The sequence below is a fragment of the Sturnus vulgaris genome, chromosome 8 (genome assembly GCF_052056855.1).
Source record: "Sturnus vulgaris isolate bStuVul1 chromosome 8, bStuVul1.hap1, whole genome shotgun sequence".
Classification (NCBI taxonomy): Eukaryota; Metazoa; Chordata; class Aves; order Passeriformes; family Sturnidae; genus Sturnus; species Sturnus vulgaris.
The window spans coordinates 32,956,009-32,966,327 of NC_142250.1; the positions used below are offsets into that span (position 1 = coordinate 32,956,009).

The following is a 10,319-nucleotide window of genomic DNA, read 5'->3' on the forward strand; positions in this document are numbered from 1 at the left end:
GGCACCTAATCAAGCAGAGATTCCTCGGGCCCTTGGGTTGCAGTGAGAGTGGGGTGCAGCCCATCTCCTCCTGGCTGCCTTTGTGGCTTCGTGTGGTTTGTGTTTTCTGTCCCACCACATCTCCAGAGAGGCTGAGGGAAGCACAGACCAGCCTGAGGTTGTGCCTCACTTCGTGCAGGTTCTGGTTCTCATCACCTGAGACCTCCTCACCTCCCCTGGCTCCCTCTGCACCATCAGCCAACACCACTTCTGCAGCCTTCAGGGAGAGGGTGACAAAATCTCAGCAGCTTCAGAAGGCATGAGCTCTGCTTTTAGGTGAAGTGAGCACTGCCTGATTTATATTTACTTTGCCTAAGCTCCAGCCAGACAGGGAGAATATATTTACAGAAGGGAAACAACAACCAGCCAAGAGTGCTGTTCAGTGTTCCACACAGGAAGATCTAAAACAGAGATGAAGAGTGGCTGCAAAATCACCAGCAGGAAAGTGATGATGCACTGCTTTTTCTTTAAGAGGAGAGAGAAGAATTTTTCAAAGAGGCATAAAGAATATTTTTATGAGACTACTGATGGCAAGCACTGTCTGCATCAAGTTTCTCAAAAGAACATTGAGAAAACAGATTATCTGCATGAAAGAAGCAGCTACATCCAACAGCTAAACTCAATAAAACCCAAGGTAATAGACTATATAAATTCAGGTCATGCATATTATCACTTTCCAAACAAACCCAAGCCATTTTTTCACAAGGTTTTAACAATCTGAGAGGCTGTGAGATGAAATTTTATTTCTTCTCCTAACAGCTCTTGGTGTTTTGTTTTTTGGTTTTTTATTTTTGGGTTGTTTTTTTTTTCTCTGTAACTTCATGTCTTTTCTGTACAGCAACATCTAGAAGTGTTCCCTCCTGGGAGATCTAATCTGCTGAGACTTTTCCACTATCTCTGACATGGGATGTGCAGCTTCTCAGAGGAAAGTCATGACACTATTTTGAAGGAAATCCAATTTAAAAGGCACATCAACTTTTTTAATTCCTCGGGGTGCTTTACAGATGAAAAATACCATAAATGGGCCTGACTGTGAAATTTCAAATCTATGGGGTCCTTCTGGGGGAGGAAAAACTACAAGTTTCTGCCAAGTCAGAGCCTACTTTTTGGAGTTTTAAAATTCTGTTTCACATTTGGTATTCAGTAAAAGTAAAAAATATAATTTGAATATGGACAGTTAAAGACTGATTCTCTGAATTGTCTTGAGTGGAGAAGAGGAACTGCCCAGAGACTGAGAAGCTTGAATAGCCCCTTTGCAGATGCTTGGGTAAATCACAGAACCATAGAATCATTAAGGTTGGAAAAGACTTCCAAGACCATCAGGTCAAACCTTTGACCAAACACCACGTTGTCCACTAAACCATAGCATTAAGTCATTTCTGGAACACCTCCAGGGACTCCACCACCCTCCCTGGGAAACCCATTCCAATGCCTCACCACTCTTTCAGCAAAGAAAATACCTGGTTTTCTGGTTTATTTTTAATTACAGTTTATTGCTGCTAATTTTTTTCTTAAGGAAGCTTTGTTTTCCTTTGCTGCCAGCAAATGTCAGTCACACCCTAACAGTGCAAGTGTCCACATACCTCTGTTAATTTAAATGGCAGAGGTCTGCAGAGAGGCTCAGGATGCTCCAGATCTGCTCATCTGGGGTTATTGCAGTGTGACAGTCATTAAAATATCAGGAGCAAAAAGGCAGTTTTCCTTTTCTGAAAAGCTTGTAGATCGGAAATGATCTTGCAAAACCAGACTTCAAAAGGACACATCCAAGTGTGGAAGGCCACATGTTTAAGAAATGAAAGAATTAAGGTTGCCTGTGTCCCATTAATACTGTTCCTTTCCCCCATGCACTGTTATTATTATGCCCTCACATAATACCATGTTATTATAATGCATTCACTCCTAGAGGAGAAACTAACCTCTGGCAAACTCACAATGAAAAACAGATGCATCCCTTCAATGGCATCTACTAACACATTATGAGTTTCAGACTTTCATTTAAATCTTAAAAAAAAAATGAAAATAAAAATATTTTCCTGCAGGGAAAATCTCACCTAATTGTCTGCTCCCTCCATTTGCAGCAGGAAGGCAATTGGGTATTCAGAAAAATTCATTTGCACTAAATATTTAGTGCTTTCTCCTACACACAAAGGACTGAGAGCTGTCAGTATCCCACCTCAGTTTCTTTAGATTATCTTGATCCTGGGATGGGAAAAAGGATGTGGAATGAGTCTTATACGTTTCCCTTCCCTTTTTTGGGGGGGAGAAACTCTTGGTTGTTTCCTGAGAAAAGTGTCAGAGGGATGTGAGAAGTTCCTTAATCTGCCCTCCCCTTTCCTCTTATCTTCACAGTCTGAAAAACATAAATATGAAGCCCAAGAGCTGAGGAGGCAATGCAGAATAAATATTTCTGCAAATAGGTGTTGTGAAGCAGGGAAATGTGACCTGCAGAAGGGACAAGACACACCTTGGGGCAGGTTTCACCAGGGCTGAAGAAATGGGAGGAACAAGGAGGGAAAAGTGATGGGGAGGAGCCAGCACTGGAAGGGATTTGTTGTAGCCAGGGGCATGGTTTATTTATTAACTCACATTAAAATAAGTCTGAAAGCAGAGAGCGAAACATGAATTCAAACCACAACTGTAATGAGGAATTTATTGCTGATGATACCACAGGCAGTAATAGATCTTTCTGGAAGCTTAAAATCATTGCCTCGTTTTGGGTCTGATATTCACTGTGGAATTAAACATTGACATTTCCCATAGTAAAAAGATTCAGCTGCAGCTGACATTTTATACTTACATGACCAGGATAAACATTAAAATGCAATAAACAATTTGAAGTTCAGATTACATTAGGAATTCACTATGTGGTTCTTGTATTTACAGTAGGAAAGAGGGATGGAGCCTTCTTTCATGCTTAATTCCATCATTCTAACTTAAATCTAGCATTTTTTCCTCTTTGCCCTTGTGGTGGTTTTTGAATCAAGAAGTTTTGAGTCTGCAAATGAAACCATAATGGCTGATCATATTTAAAAGTAGATCTTATGTCTGTGTTTGCTTCTTCATGCATCAGATGCTTGCAGTGATCCACCTGGTGATTACATGTGGCAATGAGTGAAAATCAGTCATTTCTCATAAACTATTTGCATCTGGGTCAGAAACAAGTCACAGTAAGAACATAAATTAGTTGGGCCACAGTGACATGATGAAAGCAAGAGGCTTAAAACAAGGAAAATAACAAGGCAGAATACAACAGTCTTTCTTCAGATTAATTAACATAAATTGCACAGCAGGAAACAAGCTGCTCCTCTGACACTAATCACCTTTTTTGAAGGTAACTTAAGTATTCTAGTAATACATGCATGTATTCAGAACACTGCTATAAGCTGCACCTATGGCTCAATCATGCTGATTCTTTCCAGGAAATAATTAAAGACAAATATATGCAACATCAATCAAGAGCAATCCCAAAACAAGGACCTTTCTGCACCAGAGGGGACTGATATAAATGAGCTAAAATCAGAATGGTGCTGAACAGGAACAACTCTTCCTGAGTTCTAGGACTGCATGAAAATCTCTAACCAGCTCCAGCATCACTTCTTTTGCACAAATACTTCTAGAGGAGCAGTGATGTGCATTGTCAGAAGGTCCAAGTCACCAGTGTAGAGCTTTAGGACGTTCTGGATGTCCTTTTGAGCCTGGCACTGGATCCTCCTCTTGCTGTGCTGCTGTGCTGGGCTGCAGGGCTGCTCTCCCTCCTTGCCATGTGCCACCAGGAGCACAGAGCTGCAGCTGCTCCTGTGCCAGGGCCCTCTGAGAGCCAGGAATGGGCTCTGGCTCTTCTCTGCAAACCCCTTTGTTCTCCTGCTGGACCTCTCGTGGCTCCCCAGCTCCTTCAACCTCTCGTTGAAATACTCCTGCAGAGGTTTGTCCTGGAAGCCAGGGCTGCAGGTCTGGTGGCCTTTCAAGCATCCTCCTGAGGAGTGTCCCAGGCAATGGGGTAAGGATCCTCTCCTTGGGAAATTACTGAGTTGTGGTGAGGAGTTCTTCCCTCTTTCCAGATCCTGGAAAATTTGCTTGAAGGCAGGGTTTCCCAAATAACTTCTTGATAACTGTTTTAAATAGAGGGGAAGGGAGAGGCAGGGTTGGGGGCAGAAGGAAGAAGGAAATCTGAATTAAAATACGTTGGCTTAAATAGAAATAGGATCTGAGGTATAAGGTTCTATTCAATAAACAGCTGTTAGACAGTGTTTGAGATTCTTAATCCAAATTGACTGAAGACCAAGCAGTTTGGTACCAATCCCTCTCTGGAAGAGGAGTCCAGTGGGCTGACATTAATGCTGAGCACTTTTATTTCCAGCTGACTGTGACATACTGCTACAATTTTGTGTTGTTGTTTTGTGTTGTGAAAATCTAACTTTTTGAAACAATTTCTCACTCGTCTGTATTAATAGAACATCAGCTTTATCCTTTCCAAATCCCATTTGCTTGTTGCTGCTGTTTCCCAAGGCAAAACTTGATCTTACTTCTAAGAGATTCATTCCCCCCCTCCCTTTCTTTAATCCCAGGTAACTGCTGAAATCAGTGTATTTTTACAAGAATTGCAATTTTCACATTCAATATATTTCTACATCTTAAAACTACGAAGTTGAGTTTTATTATTATCATCATCATAATCATCATTGATGACATCATCATCATTTTCTCCTCCTTTTCCATTGCAGGATGCCTTTCTCCTTTCTAACCAGCCAAATTAATACTCAAATTATTTAAATAGTAGAGAAAGACCTAGTCCAGTCCCCATTGATACACTTCAGGTTGATTTCAGGAGAACATCCATGTGGTGAGTCCTTTATTGACTGGGAGATAACATTTTGGCAGAAACTCACCATGTGAAAGGTTGCCTTTCCACTGCTTAGTGTCCTCTGGGTTTTCAAAGTCCCTGCTCTGCCATTTCCACCTTTCCCACGGGTGCTCAAGGAGACCCTGGCCTGTCTCAAGCTACCAAGAGCAACAGCTGGTTTCTGTACAGAAAGTTGGGACAGACCATGGCTTTTTCTCTGAAAAAACCTTAGCAGTTTGGCTTGAGAGAAGAACTGGTTTACATTATATTACTGTTTCTAATCAATAAAAAGAAAGACTATACTGTATGTAGATGACAGCCACAGCGGGGTCGTGGAACATTTTGCAATCATTTATTACGCCTGACAATGCCTTTGGTATAAAAGAAAAAGCCATCACTCATGCAGTTTTTGACAATCTCTAATTAAGTCTAGATCCTCAGTAAGGGTCCAGCCACAAATCTGGTTTGAGAGCCCAGCAATGTCTCAGTAGGGCACTCCATCATCAGCCCCTGGCACGCTGCCTGCTCGTAATGAATGAGCAACATTGAGCTCAAATGAGGAATAGTGGGTTGGACATGCCATGTAAACTGAAAAGCAATCAATTTTTTGATCTCCCTCTATTCCATCACACTTCATTCTGGAGGGGACCCAGCAAATCTGATGTCCCTGCCTAGAGTGGTTGTGCTTTTGGAATAAGTTAGGTAATTGAACACTTAAACCTGACCAAAGCAGTCTTCCCAACTCAAACCTTTAAAAATGGTTTAAAAAACAAAATCATCCTAGAAATAATAATCAACTTTTAAAACGTAGCAGAATAAAAGCCTTTCAAGTGAAGTTTTTCTGCACCCAACCACAGCTCAGACTTTATTATCATATCAAACATCAGCTTTCCAGAACATAAGGGAACTATTCATCCTGCAGAAGAATAGGTACCAGTCACCATATATTGCAAAGAGAGTTTTGGCATGCAAACCTTGACATCCTGGAAGCCTGGATACTCTGGGATGATGGGCAGGGCACTGTTTGACCACTCTTGTTTCACAATCCTTCGAGAGCAGCTGCAGCTCCTGGAGAGAAGGGGTTGCCCCAGCCCGGGTGGATTTGCAGTGATGCCCAGAGGTTTGCAGTGCTTTATGTAGCAAGTTGTCAGGCACAGGGTCGAGGCAGGTGCTTCCATTCCAGCAGGGTCCAGAGGAGTTTGGAAGCAGTGTGTATCCCAGAATAATATTCCAGAATAACTCTCTCTCCCAGCTCTGCTCTAATGCATAATCGGGTCCCAGGCACAACCTGAGCAGCACAAGCAGCTCCCAGCAGGACCACAGGCAGGGGCTGAGCTCTGAGACCCTCCAACCATTAATGCTGCTTTTATCCTCTGGAAGCTCTTCACAGAAGGTTGGCAAATCTGAAGCAAGAACGCAAAGGGCTCAGGTGAGAGGGGAATTTGCAGGGATTACAGAGTCTCGCCCGTCATTCAGACAGCCTGGTGTGGCTGCTGACGCGGCAGCAATTACAGAAGATCAGCAGCCACACGCAGGAGTCGTCACTCAGCCTATTTGGGGCAGGCAGATCACTGCCCTTGTGACTGACCAGGGATCCCTGACACCAAAACATTCAGGAAGGCAAAAGGTGAATTAAGTCAACACAATGAACAAACAGTTTAGGAAAGACAGTGTAGGAAGCTGCAATAAGAAATTCCTCCCAAGAAATCCTATTCCTCTTGGCTTCCTCAGCGTGGTTGGAGAGGAGTTCCAACCCTGGAGACTCGAGGAGATCCAAACTGCCTCTGTTTGTCACAGGAGAGGGATGCCCTGCCTCCAAACAGCCCAGCACCAGGGCAAGTTTGGCAAGAGACCGTGGAGACAGCAGGATTCCTTTCAGCCAAAGCTGAGCAAATGTTCCCAGCAAGAATCCACGGCTGCCCTGAACACTCACAGCCCACACATGGCAGAGCCAGGGCAGCCAGGGCAGCAGCTCCACAGTTTGGGTTTGGAGATGCTTTGGTGCTGTCATCTGCTGGAAACATAAATGCATGTAGTTGGCACATCATCAGCTCTGGCAGCACAGGGCTCCTTTTTGTCCCCAGTGACAGGGGACAGCTCCTGCCACTGGGAGAGCAGCACCTCCATTCACTGCCCCACTGGGGCCAGTGTGCACGCAGAGCTTTGGCACTGAGGGGTGAATTGCCTCTCTCCATCACACACTGCGGAGTAATTACTGTGCTCACTGGTGCTTGTGGAGGGAATACAGAGGGGATTTGCAATCCTCTCATCCTCCAAGGCTTCTCACTCATTCGAGGTATTCATAAAATTTGCCCACTCTGAATACATTCATGCAAATATCCCGCTCTGAATACATTCATGCAAATATTTGTGGGTGCCCTGGATGAGCCAGAGATCCTGACCAACCCAGGGTGTCCATAAACACTTGCATGCACGTATTCAGAGCCCTGAGTGTGATCTAAGAGCTTTGATGTGATCCATGAGACCATCAGCTGGATCCAGGTTGGTGCTTTAGTGTCTCTGGTGGATGGCAGCAGGGCAGGCTCAGGGCAGGACCCTCAACACCAACACCCCCCTGGCTGCTGGACCAGCAGGGCAGGAGAGGGACAGGAGTCCATGGAAACACTTCCACCCAGCCCTTCACTGCCCAGCTGCAAAAGTGCAACACTCCTTTTTTTATCTGCTCTGCCATTTTTCATTCGAGAGTAAATTCTCAGGCAGAGAACAAAGCTGTGTGAGTGGCCATTGCAGCTGCACCCCCACCAGCCCTCACAGGTCAGGGTCTGTGTCCACAGCTCACAAATTCAAATATGAGGCTGACAGTAACAAACTGCATGTGGAGATGTCTCGATGCTCACAAAGTAATGGAACTGTGAGTCATCCCTGCTGCAGCCCTGATTGTTTGCAGTGCTGTTGTATACATAACAAGACCTTCATATGTGGCCTTGCTAGGAGTACCTGAGAAAAATTTTTAAAAGCATCAAAAAGATTTCCTAGCAAGGAATTTTCCCCTAAAAGGCTTTCCTTGTCCCATTTGGCAGGAAAAAAATAATTTTTTACTACTCATCCTTCCAAATTTTTTCAGATACTCCCTGAGCCACAGTTGTTTTGGGGATATGTTCCAGGCTCACCTGGATCAGCGAGTCCCTGGGGACAAAGAAGAGGTGGGTTTTGTCTGAGAGTCTTCAGACCAGGTCACTGCCTCCAGCTCTAAATGCCTTGAGGCTGTAGGGACAGATCAATCTGCACTGCAGAACCCTTACCCTGCCAAGGGGGAGAGAAAACAGCGGCAGCAGGAGCGCAGGTGATTTCACTGGGGCACAGAGTTCCTTTGTTTCACAGAACAAGGTTCTCGTGGTGCTGCCCACATTATCACCCTGCTCAGACAAATGAGAGCTGTGTGAAATAGCTGCTGCTGGCCACACCGAAGAGTTCCCTCATTCCATTCAAACCTAAAACCTCTCATTATCAAAACCCTGCTGGCCCCTGAAAGCTTTCCCTGGTTCGAGTGAGACACCAGCAGCTTTTCTCTTGTAATTGCGCATTGTGCCTAATGAATGTGCGAGTGCTGCACACAGTGGGTGACTCCGTGGAGCTGGGAAAATCCAGTCCCATGTTCCTGCTCTAATGGGAGGTTCTGATTCTATTCCCGCAGTCTGAAACTGGAGTTCATGGAGTTCTGTTCTTTTTCGTGCTCCTTCTTGTGCCACATAATTTCTGAGTACAGTGGGGCCAAGGCAGCTCTCCCTTCAGCAAAACTCTCCATCCTGTTTAACACACAACTTTGCATTACCCTGTGATCCTCCAGTGAAAGGAAACATGATTTTCAGTAATGTGTAGGCTCCGCTAGTTACCCACCTTATCTACCAGCATTTAGATTCTTTTTAAAAGAATTTTTGGATATTTTACGGGACAGTCACACCCCTCGTGTCAGATGAGGCACTCATGATGTGCACAGCCCGCATCAAAATCCAGAAAATGCTCTCCTGTAAGACTGAGTGCATAAGCAAACGAGAGCAAACATTCACAGCAAGAACAAAGTGAATTGCACAGCAAATCTCTTCCTCGGTGCTGTTCAAGGGATGTCACTGCTCCAGCACACTGTCCTGTGCTGGAAACAGTCCAGAGCCTGCCAGGACACAGTGACACTCCTGCTACAGCACCCAGAGCTCAGCAAATCCTCCCTGAGCTGCCTCAGTGCCTACAGAGCAGGCTTCCCTCCAGCCAGACATCCTGGACCAGTTGTGATGTAAAACTTTTAAACTGAGTGAGGAGTTTTTGTGAAACTGGGAAAAATGCTGGCTGGTAACACCTAAGAACAGAGACAGAAGAGTCAGTCCCAAATCCCTGATGAGGCAGAGCCAGGGGGGATTGCAGGGGAGCCAAGCAGAGCTGGAGTTCCTCTGGCAGCCCAGGGGTCTGAAACAGCCCAGCAGTGGGAAAGATGAGAGTGAACACACCAACCCCATCGCTGCTGACCACGGGAGTAGAGCGTGTCATGAAAAGAGAAGCAATGAGCTGCTCCTGGCACTGAACAGGACCCTGGTGCCTGTGCCAGCGGCGGGGGGTGGGAGCAGAAGTAGAATTGCAAAGAGCTGAGTCAAAATTTTGTCTCCTGTTGTTACTCAGTTCCTCATTTAGAAAAGGCCCTAAAAAGAAGTCTGGGCTGTATGGCTGCCTGTGCATCCCAAGTTCCCCCAAATCTGGAGGCGTGACTTCATGTCACTTGCAATTATCTCCCCTCCACTCGCCAAGAAGAGCTCTGTGTGTGTGAAAGGGGTGAATCTATCCCCCATTTTACTTTGCAATCAGAAACCCCTGATCTCACTCACACTCTCTTGACCTCAGACCAAGTTTCATGCATCTCTTTTCCTTTCTTAGACAGTTAATACTCTTAAAAGGAGAAACAGATGGCACCCGTTTGCAGATGTCAAACACTTGCCTCACGTGGCGTGTTTACTATGGGATTTTCAGCAGAGGCTCGTGGCCCAGATAGCGAGATTTTAGTCATAATCACCAGCTTGAAATGTGAAGTAAACACTCCCTGAGGTCTGGCCACAGTTACATCTCTCACTGCTTCTTTTTTATATCGTTTGTAGATTGGAGCACAGAAAAGGGGTTAAATGCCTGAAGTGCAGGAAGAAGAATATTGGAATGCTAAATAGAAGAATATTGGGTGCTAAAGAAGAGATAGGAAAAGAATAAAAGAATGTAACTGCTACCCTTGTGGGAGGGAAGGGGCAGAGTTATAGGAGGACGAGACCCTCATTTCTCAGTACATGGGAAGATGACTTGGGAGCAATGCTGTGGGTTTGTGATGAATACTCTGATTTACACCCTGATTTACACCCTGATTTACACTCAGCTGTCCTTCCATGCAAACTTCCCTGGCAGGTGTGACCCTTCTTGTCACAGAACCAAGCAGCTGTGAAATTTGCTG

General features: G+C 44.9%; 1 protein-coding gene across 1 annotated transcript; it reads right to left on the bottom strand.

Moving 5' to 3' along the window:
- Positions 1-2,598: 2,598 nt before the first annotated feature.
- On the bottom strand, positions 2,599-6,280 carry LOC148223053 (uncharacterized). Its single transcript, XM_088168618.1, has 2 exons — positions 5,854-6,280; positions 2,599-4,148 (listed from the first exon to the last, which is right to left on the bottom strand). Exons 1-2 carry the CDS (start codon positions 6,055-6,057, stop codon positions 3,630-3,632), a joined length of 723 nt encoding a protein of 240 aa, XP_088024744.1. The 5' UTR covers positions 6,058-6,280; the 3' UTR covers positions 2,599-3,629.
- Between the last annotated feature and the right edge of the window lie 4,039 nt (positions 6,281-10,319).

Coding starts and splice junctions, on each gene's coding strand:
- LOC148223053 (XM_088168618.1), bottom strand. CDS start 6,057: ATGGAAGCACCTGCCTCGACCCTGTGCCTGACAACTTGCTACATAAAG. Junction 4,149..5,853: donor CAGGCTTCCAGGATGTCAAG/GTTTGCATGCCA, acceptor TATTTAAAACAG/TTATCAAGAAGTTATTTGGG.